Source organism: Phytophthora ramorum (genome assembly GCF_020800215.1).
Source record: "Phytophthora ramorum isolate Pr-102 chromosome Unknown Phyram_PR-102_s0005, whole genome shotgun sequence".
Classification (NCBI taxonomy): domain Eukaryota; phylum Oomycota; class Peronosporomycetes; order Peronosporales; family Peronosporaceae; genus Phytophthora; species Phytophthora ramorum.
The window spans coordinates 1,395,810-1,412,213 of record NW_027150651.1 but is presented as its reverse complement, the minus strand read 5'-3'; the positions used below and the strand labels follow the sequence as shown (position 1 = coordinate 1,412,213).

Genomic DNA, 16,404 nt, shown 5'->3' with positions numbered 1-16,404 from the left:
GACATGCTGGTGGGCAACTTCACGGTGTCCTTCCAAAATGAGCTGCGCTTCATGGTGAGGAGCGTGCGATTTGCGTTTGGTCAGGGCGATGGTGGCAGCTAACTGCGGTGTCTGCAGGCTGAGGCGGCGGGATCTTCGTGTGCGGGCGCTATGAAGGCGCAGGGCGTGCCCATGGCGCAGGCAGTCAAGCATACGGCTGGCGCGGTGGCGCGTCTGTGATGTAGCTGAAGCGAGTCCGTGACAAATACCGCGGCGACTGGGGAAAAGGCTCCGAACGGGGGGCGCAAGATCAAGAAAAAGATCGCCGTGTGTCATTGAGGTTAATATAGTGAGCAACTCGATGCATCAGGATACCAATCACCACGTCGGTCTACCGGCCACGTTGCACGTGAATCTCCACTTGAGTTATCCACGTGAGGGCGTCGACGCCTTCGTGCTGCTGTTGCCGGCAGACCATTCCATGAGCGCCGCGGTTGTGTCTGCTTCGGCTTGAGCGGCCGCTATCCGGCGCTGCAGCACTCCCAGCTTCTTATTGTACTTGGCCGCTGCAGTCGCTTGCGCCTGGGCCAGCCTCTTACTAGAGTAGAGATCGAAAATGTTTGCCAGCAGCCGCATCTGCAGGAGCACATTCTTACTGTGCAGCGTGGAGCGGATGGCATTCCTCAGCATCTCCTCGCCTTGCTCTGACTTGCCAAAGGAAGCGAGCTGCGGGCCGAGCAGCACCATGATCTCGGATGTGGTCTCGCAGCAGGATCCACTTGCGTTGATGCGCTGAAGGGCCTCATGCAGGAGCGTAAACGACTTCGGACGCAGTTCCTCCAGCTCAGCATTCTGAGTTACGCGTGGGCTCTGAGCAGCAGTGCACCTGCCTTCCTCTGTCCCCCTGCTTGATAGAGCATCCGTCGCCCACATCCACTTCACCAACGCGAGATCATACTAAAACAAATGAGATAGTTAGTGTGGCGCTTCGTGGGAAGAGCAACGAAGACTCGATTCTGCTCACGTACCTTTGCCCGTAACTCTGTGCTGCAGCACTTATAAATGTGGTGCCGTAAGCCATCCATGGTCAACACGCGCGTTACCCATTGTAGCAGCACTCGGCTCGGGTAGATCTGCTTAATCTGTACGTCCGTCGAAAGGTTACCGCTCGCTGAAAACGATTGTGTCGCAGCGACTCCGCAGCAATATGTCGCTACTTCGAGCACGTCGACCCACACGGCTAAATACGCATCGGGATACGATGCTTCTTCAACGGTGGGGGCAGGAAGCAGCTTATCCACCACGAAGTTTAAATGCGCACGGGCATGTTTTATATTCCCAATTGCTGTGGCATACTACATGCATAGGAAAATAGTGACAGGTGAGTGAAGATAGCTCAGCATATTTGTTGAAGATTTCCACGTTACCTTTGCAATCAGCGTGTGGCAACGCGCAAGAAAGAAACGGTAAAATATGGTACGCTGGAGATGAACCTTGTGCGTCGCGAATAACGTAGTCATTTGCACGAGACTGTCCCCCATGTCCGCGTATCGACACTGCAATCCCAGTAACCGGCAATAAACGTACAGCAAGTCGAACAACGTTGCTATCAGCATAAGCTGCACTGCCGGGTACTGGGCGTATATCTGCAAGTTGCCTTGAGCTGCGAGGATAGCTTTCATTGCCAGATCTAGCGCTTCCTTAGGATCGGAGCATGCAACGACGTTAACCCGCATCAAGTCCCGAATCGTATCCAGATACGTCTCCCTGACAACGCGCACGGGTTTTTGATCGCTGTCGTTCCATGTCCCTTGAACTAACAAGTTTATCTCCTCCAGCAAAGGCATCACTTTTCCGCTTTTGCCTGTCCTGTTGAGCAAAATCATAATGAAGTTCTGTAAGAATTTCGCGTTCACAACTCCTGTCAGGATTCCTTACCTTAGGTAGTAGAATCCAGAGATGATTAGATGATGCAAGCGGAATTCCGGCGACACTGATTGCTCCACAGACACTTTATCAAAGAACTCCTGGCCAAAGTCGACCAACTGATGCATTTCTGCAGTACTGCCAGGCTGAAAAGATGATATCGCTGTCTGGCAAGTCACCTCCACTAACCACAGCTGTGATAGCACAACTACAGTCAGTATACTAGTAACGCTGTTCAACAACCTCGATCATCACCAAAAACATACCAAAAAGCTGTTGTCAATATAATCGGGCAGTGTAGTTCGCAGATACTTTAGGTTTTCCGCAAAACTGTTGATGCCGCTGTTGTCCTGAACATGTTTCGCCTTTACTGTTGCAGCGTGCATCTTCACCAAACACGCCTTCAACTTGACGCCAAAATACTCGCGGAACTCGGCAATAACCTCAGCATTCTCGCCCTCAGTTTCTGCGCAGGTTCGTAGTCCTTCACACAAAATTTCCAGCATCCTCCGGTTCTTGGCCGTGCGTTCGGCCTTCAACTGTTGCTGCAGGAGAAACTTGGCCTTCAACAACCGCAACTTGCTCACATGCTACACAACGTACCACAAGAATAAGTTCTATCAAAATCCTTCATCATACACCACAGCCCACACTCAACACTTACACTGCAAAAAACTCCTCGTGCGATGGCAGCATCGACGGCGTAGATACTCTTCTCCGTCTGGATAACCCGGCGAGTCCACAGATCCAGATTGTCCGCCTGTTTACCGTTGCTGCAGGCCACGACGCAGATCTCAGCGAGCATAACGTTCGCTTGCGCTAAAATTTCTTGCTCTCCGGCGCTGCGAGAGCTGTAATCAACTGCACAAAGTGGCTGCAGAGCAACAAAAGCAGCAGTTAGCGTCCGTTTTGGTCGCATTATTACTCCGGCCGCGCACTTCCAGACACTGCGCCAGCTGTGTCGTCAACTGCCTCTGCGCCAACACACACGCGAGGCTCCAGAGCTGCCACACGTCCTCCGCGCTTGGTGCATCGGAGCCCGCCATTTTTGCAATTGAAAATGGTCCAAAAGGGAAATTAGTCACTAACACGGGGATTCGTGCGATCGATAGTGACATTCTGAGTTTCTCTATTGAAGCAGGAACCTGATGGAGTCGCAGCTCACAGACGCCAGTGGCAATGGCAGCGGGTCAAGGGACGAAGAACTGGGCGTGGGGGCTGCTTTCCTTGTTGACGGAATCGTGTACGCGCTTGTGGGAGGCGCGGCGGGCGTCCAGTTGGTGCGCAATTGCTGTCGCTATCGCCCCTGGACCGTTCAGAAGATGATCCACTTGCTCATGTTCTTCGCCACGCTTGGTACGACACTCGGAAGTGTTATTAGTTTATAGTAAGAGGGGTATTAATATGTGTTTTTGCTGCAGTGCGCTCGGTCTTCTTGGTGTTGGTGGGGCTAGATTGGTGCGACGTGTTGTCTGGGAAGGTGAACGAGTCCAAGTGTTCGACGGGCGAGCGAGATCTGTTCTACATCTTGGATCAAATGCCGATTCTGGCATTCTTTGCCATCTACGCGCTGCTGGTGCAGTTCTGGGCCGAGGTTTACTACAACGCAGTGGATAGACTGTCGACACTCACGGACGTCGTCAAGCCTGCGATCCGATGGTTCATCGCGGTGTGTACACACATTGGCTGGAGGGGAGTGATGGGGACACTGACGAGTTGATGTTGTACATACAGATCGTGGTGCTCATCCAAGGACTCTTTTGGGTCTTCTACGCATCGGTCTGGCGTAACGAGCGTACGTACTGGGTTGTGCTGGTGTAGCTTGTCTCGTGCCAGTTTCTGACGATTGTTCGCATGCTGTGGGTTCGTGTAGGTGCATTCTTTACCAGGACGCAAGCAATTTTGAACATGGAGCTGTTCCTGATTATCGCCACAGGCTTTATCTACTTTGGGCGAAAGGCCTACATTGAATTGCGGTAAGATTTTATGCGTTGCAGTAAGTAGAAGGCTTGCATCAACTGACCAACGATTATGCGGTATTACTTGCGATGTGTTGGTAACACCCAGATCAGTGCCAGTTGAACTTGGAATCCGCTCGAGAAAGCTGAAGGAGCTCGTGATTATGACATCAGTCGGCACGTCCTGCTTTATGACGCGCTGCGGATTACAGATTGTCCTGTCAACGGAGAAGAAGCAGCTACATGATCGCACCACGTGGCTTGTGGTCGTGGTGTACTATGCCCTCCTTGAAATTGTGCCGGCACTGTCAGTTTTGTACTTCAACCGCCGACTTCCTCCTCGTCGAAGGACTGGAGGCCTCTCTGCGACCTCAAGCCCCATTCGAGGTGGCAGACTCTTCTTTGGCAAGGGCATGGGCGCCGATAGCGCATCCGACGGAGTTGATCCGTTGAGAAAGAGTTTGCTTCGGGGGTAATTCGCGAAGTTTTGATAATGCCACGAACGCCACCAAGTTCTGTTTCACGGGTTTCGGTAGCTTGCTATAGCTGCAGGCTGCAGCATTATTCAGAACATAAGAAAATTCAACTGAAAGTGAACTTCCAACCGCAAAATGACCGAGGCAAGTAGTTTGCGGCACAAAATATGTGGCACGTGCTTGGATGGTGGTTTGAATTTCGAATGATACCACGAACTAGCACTCAGGTATGGGTCCAATCACCATTTGAATTACTGCTCACCCGACACTTCCACAAGCAGCTCGAGCATACGGTCATTCTCTTCGCGAGATCCGATCGTCGCACGAAGGCAATTGGTGAGCAAGTGCTGGTTGCCGCGGTAACGAATTACTACGCCACGACCAGCCATTTGCCGGTAGACAGTCAGTGCGTGCGGGATCTGGTCAAGAGAAAATAAAAAAACGCAGTGCGATATTAGCACACGAACAGAGGAGAGGACAAAGTCACGCGTACCTCAAAAAGCACGAAGTTGGAATCCGAAGAGTAGATGCAGCGCACAAAAGACAGCTTCTGAAGCTCTTTAATCACTCGGTGTTTCTCCTGCAACGCAAGCACGGATAAATACATGAACGATCACTCGTAGGTCTCCGGCAAAGCAATTGCAAAAAGTGGCAACGATCACATACCTCTTTGATAAGACTCACGTTCTTGCGCAACTCGTCCAGGTTCGAGAAAGCCTTGCGTGCAACGTCGGATGTCAGCTTGCTGATGTTGTACGGCGCCTTTACGTTGTTGAGCACTTGGATAAGCTTAGGGTCACCGAAAGCAATACCCAGGCGAATGCCGGCAAGACCGAAGCCCTTCGAGAGCGTCTGAAGCACAATCAACCGCTTGTGCTTGTTCACGAGCGTGCACAAGCTGGGCGTGTCAGCAAAGTCGATGTAGGCTTCATCGACCACGACAAAACCCTTGTACTCCTGTAGAACGCACAAGCAAAGCGTTAGAACTTAACTTCATCACTGCCACAGCACCAACAAACGAAAAATGACCAACCTCCGAGTTCAGAACGGCCTCGACATCCTTCAGGCGCAGAACATTCGCCGTGGGATTTCCAGGGCTACACAAAAAGATCACTTTCGTGGAGGCAGTAGCGGCATCCAAAATCTGCAGCAGAAATGAGCAACAGATCCGTTAGAGCGGTGTTAGCGGCCAAGCAGCCACCATTTGCTTCGCAAGTCAATGCCGCACCTCCCGCGGGTCGATGTGGAAAGACGGCAGCGGAAGGTTCGGCTTCAGTCCCTTGAGATTGTCCGCAGGTGCCTCAATCTGCAGAGGCACCGAGATAATGTCCACATCGTGGATGTTGGCGCATACGCTGTACATTCCGTACGTTGGCGGCGTGATCAGGATGTTGTCCACACGAGGCGTACAAGCCACACGGATGATCAGGTCAATAGCTTCATCACTTCCGACGCCCAGGAACGTGTTCACCTGGCCGATCTTCTCGGTAGACGACTGGTTTCTATAGTCACAACAAGAATGGCAGGCAGTAAGTGACGCAAGCACTACACGCCAAAGTGTCATCCTACTGACCTGAAGTCAGTGATGGACTTCTTGAGCTCGGGCTGATACGGGCACGGGTAGCGCTCCAGCTCCATGGCTTGCAGCTGCTCGTGGCCTTGCAGCGGCGGGCCTAGACTGTTCTCGTTGGCATCCAGCAGAATTCCTACCACACACGTAGCGTCAGTATAACCATTACCTCCATTACATGTAAGACACAGCACAGTCTGCTACCTTCGTCGTAGTCGTCGCGGGCGCAGCGGTAGGGCGTGAGCGCCAGGATGTTGGGGCGGATGAGGCGCTCCACCTCGTCCAGGTGCTTGGCCTCCTCCGCCTTCTTGGCGCTGGCCGAGCGCAGAGTCGCGGGTTGCGCCTTGCCCAGCAGGTATCCGACGCCCAGTCCGGCGGTCACCCCCAGCGCGATGGCGCTCTGCTTGTCCATTCTGTCGATGTGAGGGCTGTTCGAGTTGTGCCTCCACTGGAATTGGTGTTTTGGCAAACGCGTTGTTAGATGGCCGGTCTATACATTTGCCAAGTGAGAAAATGTATGCACCAGCGGAAACTTCACGTGGCGTGGAGCACCATGCATACTGGTACATCGCATGGAGGTTGGTGGCGGCGAGAGCTACCTGTATGATGCATGATATGAGCGAGGAAGAGCACTTGAACTCCGGCGTTTCATGTTTGCCCTTAGAAAAATGAGACTCAAACGTGTAGGGAAGAATTCGGTTTGGACTTGTGGTACGATTCACGTAGGGCCCAGTAAGCGGCGTTGCTCACGAGTTGGTCGTCCGATGCCAACACTCTATACGAAATGGTCGGATCAAAGACGTGGTGGGGGTTGACTCGCTTTCGGTGAGTTTTTCTAGAGATTAACGTGTGTTGCGTATGTGCCAAGTTGGCACTGCCAACCAACTACAAGCTCTCGCAGAACTTTGAAAGAGCGTCTTTCCGAGACGCTACGTGAAGCTGCTCGAAGTACCTAATACTGACTTAGCTCATTCTTCGATCTGACCCAGCTCGATCAACTACCTGTCTTCGTCCATCGTCCAAGCTCGATACCAACGCCCAGTCATGCGATCAATCTGGGCCATCATCGTCACCGCCTCGCTCGTTGTAACTGAAAGTGCTGCTGTCAATACGCGATTCTGCACGCAGGATGAAAAGCAACTCGCCAACAAGCTCCACGAGCAGAATACGGATCCTGCCAAGTCGTGCTACCGAGCAGCAAACGGTGACATCACCACCCTCGACACGAGTCGCTTGTGCCCATTGCCGGCGTGTGCGACCTGGTTGGCGTACATGGCCGCAAATTCTCCAGACTGCTACTTCGACAGCTCCAACTACGCAGTAGTTTACGCAGCGAAAAGCGCCGATTGCACTGGTGATACGAGTGCCAGTGCCAGCGCAAGTGACAGTGACAGTGACAGTGACAGTGGAGGATCGAGTGCAAACCTTCCTTCAGGCTCAAGTAGCAGCGAGAGCTTTGTGGTCGCAAGCACCGCCAGCTCAACCGATAGTAGCACTAACGGTAGTTCCACCGCAAGGAGCGAAGATCAAGGCCTCAATGTGTCTACGTCCGGCTCAATTGATGGCAGCGTGACAAGCGTTGGTGGGAGCGACAGCACCGAGTCTGCAGCGAGCGATGTTGACGCTGATGTGACGACGGCGCCTACACCGACTCCAACCAAAGACTTGACCATTGAAGACACAACTGCTCCATCCACCGATTCTTCAGCTTCGGGTAGCACAACGCCTGCACCAACCAGTAGCAGTGCTTCTCAGTTGTCGGCCGTTTCCTCTTTCATGGCACTGCTCCTCTTTGCAGCTGCAGCCATCGATCAGTAGGGGTAAAGCAACGTGAAGCTTCAGCGTTGTCAAGTCACCGCCAATCAACATTTATAATGAATTTTGTGATGATGTACGGGGTTCACGGGCACACAATATGATACTATCTTCCCTTTCGACTGTTGGTACCGCTGAAACAGAAAACAAAACGACTTCTCCGACGTGTGACCCCCTGTGCCCCAACAAACAGTTTTCCAGTGGTAGCAACAGCGAAGAAGAATGGCGACGATGGAGTTGACCATGGACGAAGCTGCGCGAGCGGCACAACTAGGAGTCAAATACATCGTGGAGCATGTGAGTTGCTGTAAATCTGGGTGAATAGCAGGATGAACTTGAGTGATTCTGACATTGTGCCCTTTCGACAGGTCTCATTGCGTAAAATCATAGAGCTTTCGTACGAGGGTGGGGGCGTATACCCGACACTCGTCGGCTATGCGCTAGGATCCATCGCGGCATTGTTCTTTGCCCGTGCAGTGTCGTGGATCTTCCGCTTTGTCCCTGCAGCACTATGCCTGATGCTGCTGTTGCACACCCTCCACGGCCTGGAACGGAAGTCGCTCGAGTGGCTGCTCATGATCGCAGCAGCCACCGGAGTTTGCTGCACGTACGTACAGCTAGCATCGCTTGACCTCGTGCGTGATCACATTGCCTCCGACAAGCTGTCCAAATCCAAGGCCAAGCTCAAGAAGAACGACTAAAGCGTGTAAACGCTCACGAATTGTTGCAGCAGAGCACTGCATTTTCGTGTTGGTAGGTATTAACGTAAATCAATCGACGGACAGATACATTTTCTCTTTTTCTCCTCTTTTGTTTGCTGTCCGACCAGCACGACGTCTCTCAGGCCGCTTCGGCCATGGCCGACAGCACAGCGGCGTAGCTCACGACAAACATGGAGCCAGCGACAGCGACACCGACGCCCAGCGACGGTAGCAGCCCCATGGTTTGGTTACCATCCAGGTCGCTCATGACAGCGGCGGCCTGCGAGCGATGATCCATGACCGGATTGCGGCCGTTGACCACGTTCGAGTGGCGCTTCTCCGCCTGGGATCTCTCAAAGGAGCCCGACATCTGCACAGCACTCGGCAGTCAGCAACCGCATTTGCACAGATTGCCTAAATTGACACTAAGACGCACCTTACGGTGCTGCAGGGCGGCAGACATAGAGCGATTCCCCGAGTTCTTGCGCATATTTGCGATCTTGTCACCACTTCAGTAGTGAGCCAAATCCCAAAGGGTCGCGATCCATCTTTTTAGCCAATCATGAAGTTTTGAATAGTGTCCAATGACCGCCGTTCATGCGAATTGCTTGCGGCCAGCAATAATGACGTCGCCTTTCAGTCTGCGGCTGGCGCTGGCGCTGCAGACGACGGCGCTGCTATGGCTCTGGTGGCGACAGTCGCCTGGTGCTAGCGAGCAACTACATAAAATTCAGGTAAGCTGCAAAATGTATGGCGTGCAGTCAATACACGGCCACGTACCAACTTGTTGCCTTTTTTGATGCTCAGGAGCTGGAAAGTGATGCAGCCAAGAAAGAGAAAGCGCGCATTGATGAGCGGCGCGGCCGCGTGGCTGCTGAGAAGGTTGGAGGGTTGCGCTGGTACATCGGTTGGATTGCTGGAAATTATGACGGGGTTGTGTGCGATTGCCGGCCAGGAATTGCGCCGTGTGATGGAAGAGAAACTGGACACCAGCAAAGGCTGCTTCGTACAGCCAGTTGGGACTGTTCACTCGTGCTTCAAAGTGTGTCTAGGTAATGCGCAAAACACCCACTAGAATATGCAGAATATGTAGTTGACGGGGTGTTGGTTGTAGGCACGCCTCGTCAAGGATCACTTGCACCTTCGACGAGAGCGAAGATTACCTTCCAACGGAGTATCTCGCCAGATACGCTGGTCGGGCTTGAGAACTTTAGTCATGTTTGGATTGTGTTTGTGTTTCATCAAAATACGAACGGCAAAAACACTCGTGCCCACCAGGGTTTACGATCGGATAGTCACCGCCATACGTTCCGGGTAAGTTTTGGCTGCTTGAGATAATTGTTGTGAACGCGTCTATTGACTGGATTTATTCGCATCAGGCCAAGATCTCTCCCCCGATGCTCAAAGAACGTGTTGGCATCTTTTGCACTCGGTCACCACACCGTCCAAACCCGATTGGTATCACGCTGGCGAAAATCGAGCGCGTTGACATGCGAAAGCGTACGGTGTACCTCTCAGGAGTCGATCTATTGGACGAGACCCCAGTTCTGGATATTAAGCCCTACATTTCAGGTACCCACTTGCATTCGAATGGCGTCATGCTGACAACTTTTACTCACGTTTTTCCAGCGTACGATAGTCTCCCCGACGCACTGGCAGCAGGATGGGTTTCCAGTCCACAGCCACCTATTGAGTACGTGCAAAAGGACAATCATTATCACCCTTGCATCTGCTCCCAAATTTCCCTAACGATAATGGTGCTTCCTTCAGGATCGAATGGGAATCACGTACCCTGATTTCGACGATCCACAAACTATCTGAGAAGTCCGTGCACTACCGTGGGGCCCCTGAGACTTTCGTGGCTGCCGTCGAAGAAGTTTTGCAGGTAGATGTTCGAAGCAAATACCAGACCCGTCGGTGGACGTCCCCAGACTACGTGAACTACCAGATCGTGGACAATGCTCGCGTGCAATACTGCTTTGCCCTGCTGCCTCAACCGTCCTCCCCAGTGTACGACGACAGCGTGATAGATACCGCGCACATCCAGATTTCTGCCATTGAGGAAGTCACGGCAACTGCCTCTGTGTTGCAAGAACAAGGCCAAACCGCAGATAGATAAGGCCGTCAATCCAAAGGCAACTTCAACTTGCCCACCCTCTCCAAACGCATTTCACCAGGTTCGATATTCAGTTTGATGGGAATCGCCCCGTTTTAGCTTCATTCGCTGAATTCGCGCCAAAGGTCCACGCTTGTCATGGCTGCCAGCCTCGCGCCCGCGACTTCTTCGACTCCTGCAACCCCCCGGTAGAGTCCACACACACGACACACACGACATCTTCCTCGTGATGCTCATCACCCTCTCTGACGTCGTGTATGCTGTGTATCACGTACAGCGGCTCCAACCTCGAGACTGAAGCGATGACGCCGTGTACTGTATCTGCGTCGCCAGCGAAATCAGGCTCCGTGCCAACGTCCAAGGTGAAGGAAATACCAGTAGACACACCTGTTGATAAGCCCGCTAAAAGGGAGAGACGCCGCGACAGGAAGACGAAGCCAAAGCCCAAACCCAAGAAGAAGGAGACTGCCCACTGCGTGGGCTACTACATCGACGCCCTGGACAAGAAGATGCTATGGGGGGAGGCCAGGATCATTCAGTGCAACCTGATCACGCAGAAGATCAAGGTGCATTTTGTGGGCTGGAGCAAAAACTACGACCTTTGGACGGATCCCATGTCCATTACGGCTCATGGCCGCTACGCTCGTGAGTTTCTCGAGTGGTGCCAACTGAACGGAAGAGGGTTGAAGTACTGACTTTTTGTGCAATTGCATTTGATTTTTCTGCAGCTCGCACCAAGAACGACGAGAGTGTGAAGAGTTGGGATGGTGACATGCACCTTTTTGAAGACATGTTAGGTGCCATTGAGGAAACCTCATTCACTCCCGTACCAGTTCCAGCAGAAGCTAAGCCTAGTTCTTTGCTAGCTTCTGCTATGAAGAAGGCCAGCGAAAAGAAGAAAGCTTCCAGTAAGAAAAAAACGTCTAGCGCGAAGCCGACCGTCGCTCGTCCTCCCGAGAAGGCAGCACGCCAGCCGGACAGAGTGGCTGCGAAGAGAAAAACATCGGAGCATACTGAGGAGAAAATCAGCTCGAAGAATGCAATAGTGATATCGAAGTCTGCTGAAAGGAATGGACACAAGCCAGAACAACCGCGTAGCTCGAAGCGTGCTGATCTAGGGGCGAAGGAGAGCAATGTTGATACCGTGCGAAGCTCCAAGCGGCAAAAACGTGAGGCAGCACGACCTGCTATAGCTACTGCAACGCCTACAGCAAAGGCCCATACATCAAAGAAGAAGAGGGGTCATTCCCCGGATGAGCTGCCGCTGTACCGTGACCTGGAACTTGATGACGGCACTGTGTTGGATTTCTCAGCGCAGCGCGAGGAGGCACGAGCGGAGCGGGAAGCCATGCAGAGCTTCCTTGAAAAATGCGCTCTAATCTGGAAGAAGCAGCTAAGCGCAGTATCTGTACAATAAACGGTGAAGTAGTGAAGGCGATGTACTCAGGTGCTGCTTGAGAAACTCGGCATCAAGGTATTTGAAGATGAAAGAAGACAACATTTTTCGCCATGGTTACTGTATTCGCTGATGCAAATCAAGCTTTGGACTATCGCACATGGGAGGATCCATGCTTTCTCGTCATTGCGTGAACAAGGTCGTTTCGTGGCTATTTATCCATGATGCTAAAACGGACAAGCTGGTCATCCCAGTCGCAGGTAGCCGCTCTGCTGCACTTTGAAGGAATAGAACAAAGTGTTATTTTTCTTCGAGATGGAAGAGACGAAGAAGACTGCGTCGCATCAGCATTCGTACGGGAACACCAAGCCAAGTATGCAGCGGCGTTACTCATTCTCATTCCAAGCGATCGAAGCGATTGGACAGGTGTGATAAGCATTTTACTGCATTAGATAAGCGCATGCTAACAATAACAATGTGCGTTCATGATATTCAGGGTGAACATCACACAAACGGAAATTCAAGCCCCGACCGGTCCCCGCGGAAGACATCTTCATTTCCATCCATGAGTGGGGAAATTGACTCGCCAGGTTGTTGGGGTGACCTTCGAGCACACCGTCAAGAAAACAAGCAGAAGCCTGTAAAAAACTCTGTGAAAGCTCAGGTTGTTTCGGTCAGTCACGTTGCTGACGTCCCATTGATGTTGGACTTCAAGGGCAGCCCTGGACGCTTCAGTGATGATGATAGTGATGGCTCGTTGTATTCGTCCGTTTGCTCTAACGACGAACGTTCTCCTACACCTTCGTCCGCGGGGTCATCATCGGTCAGCTCAAGTTCACCTTTGCTGCGCCAAGCACCAAGCTCTACTGGGTTCAAGGCACTGCGCAGCGAGGCGAGCGAGCATTCATCGCTAGACAGCATACCTCGTCAAGACACACCTCAGGAGGGGGGAACGGCGCTGAAGGATGACCCAAACCCCAAATTCAGCTTGGACACGGCAGTGGAAAAAAAATTGTCACCCAAGTTGAGCCAGAATAAGTTACAAGCAACAGAAATGCATGCAGAGGACAGCGATGATGATCTTCCTGACTGGTTACGAGAGCGCGTCGTGCTATCTCCGGCGGCCTCAAATACTAAAATGTCAGCACGTTCACCACAACAGATCGAGGATGAAATTCGGTTGGCTGTTAATTCAGCGGCCGCTAGAGTGCAACAAGAACTTGGTCGCCGCGAGCAGTTCCAAAATGCCTTGCAGTCAGCAGCAGCATACTCGCCGTCATCTGCAACTGGAGACAATCAATCGGCCACCTTAAAGCTGTTCCCGACCATTGGACGTGATTCTAATAGACTTGCAAGCTCCTCTGATGATCTCTTCGGTAATTGCAGTGAAAAAGAGATGCATCCACCTATCAGCCCCGATTTCGCCGTGAGTGATAGCGTGCAAGGTGATCTCTTGCTTCTGATGGAGGTCGTCATTGGTGACGGTCGGACTGAAACCATTGAGATTCACGAAGGCGACAATCCTGATGTTTTAGCCTCATCTTTTGCGCAGAAGCACGCACTGCAACCTGATGCAGTGCCGAAATTGCGAGGATTGATCAAGGACCAACTTAACGCCTTAGTGGAGACTGAGCCGGAGGAAGTTGTGCAATCAGCAGCGATGGCTGCAGATAACTGGACACACAACTCAACGCCTGATTGCTTCGTTGTCTCCTCCCCAGACGCTTTTACGGCATCGGTATCTGCGAGTGCCAGTAAGCCGCAAACGACATCCCAACCTGAACTCGATGGTACACCTCTGCAAATGCACGAACGTGAAAACCATCGTGAATACAGCTACAACAACCTCATGGCTAGGTATGGTCACTACTCGCAGCATAGTGGCAAGGTGGACCCCGAAGGATGTGGTGACCGCAGATCGGTATCAAGCGACACACATTTAACGCGCAATGCTCAGGCTGTAGTCACTGAACGCTTATCAGCACCATCCACAGCCCCAGCTTTTACAACAATGGTCCACACTCGAAGCAACAGTTCGAAGAAGAAAGCCAACCTTGCGGATGCTCCTGCGTACGAGCGGCTTCACGCTTTGGCAGAATCAAAAGACAAGTGGATTCAACGAGCACGCAAAGCGAAGGAACTTGAACTGGCTCGGGATCAGGAACGAATGCACCGTGTTGAGTTAATGGATGCCAAGTCTCGCGAGCTCGTAGCCAACCGCACAAACGGAGGATATGCGCATATAGGTGAACGACTTCATGACGAAGCATTGTCGGATATTGCCAAAAAGGTGCAGCGGCACGAGCGCCGGGTTGCCGAGCGAGAAGAGCAACAGAACTGGATGTGTCCCAAGTGTGCGCTTGTGAATCAGTACACTGATTCTCGATGCCAGAACATTGTAGCGCTTGCTGGGCAGTCGTCAAAACCTCATCGAGGTAGGTCACCTAACGCATCAAACACTCGGCGCCGAGATACTGCAAGTAGCACCAACAGCTCGTTTGGGTTCCTCGAGTCGCATCCTGAGGTTCTTTGCGGACAACTCAAGCCTGATCGGCTTTTCCAGCCTACACTTCTCACGACTTCATCCACCGTCATGAAAGCCGTTAGTGCTAACAAAGATAAATCGTCTCGAGTGGCAAGTATGCGGCGTCAGCGCCACCAGCACGCCATTGAAGAGGAGTTCCAACAAACCTGCCCCTTTCGCCCAAAGATTAACAATGTATCCGAGGAGATTGTGCGCGAGAAGCTAGACACGGCTGCCGCGGCAGCGGCTGTACACGGCGAGACACGGCGACCTCGAAACCCGCACCTGGAACTCTATGAGAATTCATTCCAGACTCGAGCACTGCGCGACGAGCGGGAAGAGGAATATTTCAAGCAGTTTCCTTTCAAGCCTGACATTGGTGTGAACGCTCTGTGGGTAGCCCCTGACAGGTCCCAGAGTGACTTTGTAGAGCGACTCGCAGTTGACAAGTATCATGAGCTGGAGCGTAAGCGCATTGCTCTCCATGATAAGTATGCCCCCGATCGCGACCCTCACACTGGCAAAGAACTCTTCAAGCCGGAAATTGGTCGTGCGCCGGCATTTTCACGAAACAAACAAGGACTACCTATCGGAGACTTTTTGCATGCTGCCCACCGTGAGCAACAGGAATACCACCGCCGGCTCCGCGAGAAGGACCAGCGTGATATCAAGAAGAAATCGCAGCAAACCTTCGTGTCCGAGGCTTCACGCCAGGCTCTCGAGCGACGCAAAATGGACACTTGTGTGCGAATCTTTGACAAGCTGCTCATTTTGTCTCGTCAATCACAGTCGCTGGCTTCGTCACTCTCAGAAGCAACCCCAGAGCTCGCGAAGCAGAACTCTGATCTGAAACCGCAGTCTCAGCAAGAAGAAAGCAATGAAGCCGTGATACCAGCTCAGGTAAACCTCTCCTCGTTGCCAGCGGAAATCTCGCGGGTGGTAGCCATCGTGTTCGAGTACGCCAACCACTCGTCGATTTCACGTGATGCCTTCTCTGGATACATGGATCGCCTTGTGCGCGAAGTACCGGGAGTTACCTACTCGCAGATAGTCTTCCTATCCGAACACCTTCACGCTGATAGGGGGGGTATGCATCGCCACCAGATGCACCACTCAGATCCGGAACGGGAAGCGGCCCTTGTAGCTGCCGAACAAAAGGAGCTGACATTCCACCCCGTGATCGACAAGAACTCGCGTGAGATCGCTACGAAGCACGGCCGTGTGGCAAGTTCCAAGGTCTTCCACGCGCTCAACCAGTACTATGATCACTATCTTGAGCGTAAGGAGCAACTGCGCAAACAGCAGCAGCGCGAATTCAGCAAGTCGCATCCGTTCCACCCCACTTTCGTAACGAAAGCGCACCAACGCGAGCCAGTAGCCAATGCCTTTTACGATAAAATCCGAACGGGTAATTGCGAGGACGCTGGGAATGCTACAATATGGAGATCTTCGGCCTCGGTATCCTCCGCGTCTGCGTCGTACCGGAACGTCGGTGGATTAGCACCTCCAGCACCTCTCCAGACGGCAATTTCAAACGCCAGACCTTGTGTCCGCCCCATCGAGAGTGAGCGGAGCCGATTCTACACCGCAGCGACTGCCGATGAAGTTCAGCTTGACGAATCGTCCGGTATGTCGAGAAGCTCCTCAAGCTCCCAGCTCCTGGAAGACGCCGAGCTCACGTCGCGTGTGCTCGCTGCACTGGACGAAAGACCCACAGCGACGTCTCCATCGTCTGCAGCAGTTTCATACCTGACGAAAGCCCTTTCATTCAGCGACGACGCAAGCTTCACAGACAAAGTCTGCGCTGTGCGATCCCCAGAAGACTCGGCCGTAGCACCACGGCAACCCTTTCTATAAGAAATCCAACTTCAACCCTCTCTTTAAGAGATAACCTTTCTTACATCATATTCCTTCATGTAGGTGTAGGTGAGGAGTTTCCCAAT

General features: G+C 52.5%; 8 protein-coding genes across 8 annotated transcripts; 5 read left to right on the top strand and 3 right to left on the bottom strand.

Moving 5' to 3' along the window:
• Positions 1-405: 405 nt before the first annotated feature.
• On the bottom strand, positions 406-2,951 carry KRP23_6148 (uncharacterized protein; the record flags this gene model as incomplete). The annotated part of the gene is made up of 7 exons (XM_067891305.1): positions 406-936; positions 1,008-1,334; positions 1,407-1,848; positions 1,918-2,099; positions 2,172-2,495; positions 2,570-2,779; positions 2,844-2,951. The coding sequence occupies 7 exons, from the start codon at positions 2,949-2,951 to the stop codon at positions 406-408; spliced, it is 2,124 nt and encodes a 707-aa protein (XP_067745674.1).
• Positions 2,952-3,053: 102 nt separating this feature from the next.
• KRP23_6147 (Tobamovirus multiplication protein 3) lies at positions 3,054-4,339 on the top strand (the record flags this gene model as incomplete). Its single annotated transcript, XM_067891304.1, has 5 exons — positions 3,054-3,261; positions 3,327-3,574; positions 3,640-3,700; positions 3,779-3,881; positions 3,973-4,339. The coding sequence occupies 5 exons, from the start codon at positions 3,054-3,056 to the stop codon at positions 4,337-4,339; spliced, it is 987 nt and encodes a 328-aa protein (XP_067745673.1).
• Positions 4,340-4,590: 251 nt separating this feature from the next.
• On the bottom strand, positions 4,591-6,321 carry KRP23_6146 (Histidinol-phosphate aminotransferase; the record flags this gene model as incomplete). The annotated part of the gene is made up of 7 exons (XM_067891303.1): positions 4,591-4,758; positions 4,833-4,919; positions 5,006-5,296; positions 5,373-5,483; positions 5,568-5,841; positions 5,913-6,045; positions 6,114-6,321. 7 exons carry the CDS (start codon positions 6,319-6,321, stop codon positions 4,591-4,593), a joined length of 1,272 nt encoding a protein of 423 aa, XP_067745672.1.
• A 1,625-nt stretch (positions 6,322-7,946) lies between these two features.
• KRP23_6145 (uncharacterized protein) lies at positions 7,947-8,425 on the top strand (the record flags this gene model as incomplete). The annotated part of the gene is made up of 2 exons (XM_067891302.1): positions 7,947-8,021; positions 8,093-8,425. The coding sequence occupies 2 exons, from the start codon at positions 7,947-7,949 to the stop codon at positions 8,423-8,425; spliced, it is 408 nt and encodes a 135-aa protein (XP_067745671.1).
• Positions 8,426-8,564: 139 nt separating this feature from the next.
• On the bottom strand, positions 8,565-8,915 carry KRP23_6144 (uncharacterized protein; the record flags this gene model as incomplete). The annotated part of the gene is made up of 2 exons (XM_067891301.1): positions 8,565-8,795; positions 8,862-8,915. 2 exons carry the CDS (start codon positions 8,913-8,915, stop codon positions 8,565-8,567), a joined length of 285 nt encoding a protein of 94 aa, XP_067745670.1.
• Positions 8,916-9,048: 133 nt separating this feature from the next.
• Positions 9,049-10,544, top strand: KRP23_6143 (tRNA (adenine(37)-N6)-methyltransferase; the record flags this gene model as incomplete). Its single annotated transcript, XM_067891300.1, has 7 exons — positions 9,049-9,159; positions 9,233-9,307; positions 9,381-9,477; positions 9,540-9,739; positions 9,805-9,997; positions 10,055-10,118; positions 10,196-10,544. 7 exons carry the CDS (start codon positions 9,049-9,051, stop codon positions 10,542-10,544), a joined length of 1,089 nt encoding a protein of 362 aa, XP_067745669.1.
• A 135-nt stretch (positions 10,545-10,679) lies between these two features.
• Positions 10,680-11,958, top strand: KRP23_6142 (uncharacterized protein; the record flags this gene model as incomplete). The annotated part of the gene is made up of 3 exons (XM_067891299.1): positions 10,680-10,729; positions 10,819-11,186; positions 11,270-11,958. The coding sequence occupies 3 exons, from the start codon at positions 10,680-10,682 to the stop codon at positions 11,956-11,958; spliced, it is 1,107 nt and encodes a 368-aa protein (XP_067745668.1).
• Positions 11,959-12,252: 294 nt separating this feature from the next.
• Positions 12,253-16,318, top strand: KRP23_6141 (uncharacterized protein; the record flags this gene model as incomplete). Its single annotated transcript, XM_067891298.1, has 2 exons — positions 12,253-12,363; positions 12,434-16,318. The coding sequence occupies 2 exons, from the start codon at positions 12,253-12,255 to the stop codon at positions 16,316-16,318; spliced, it is 3,996 nt and encodes a 1,331-aa protein (XP_067745667.1).
• Positions 16,319-16,404: the final 86 nt, after the last annotated feature.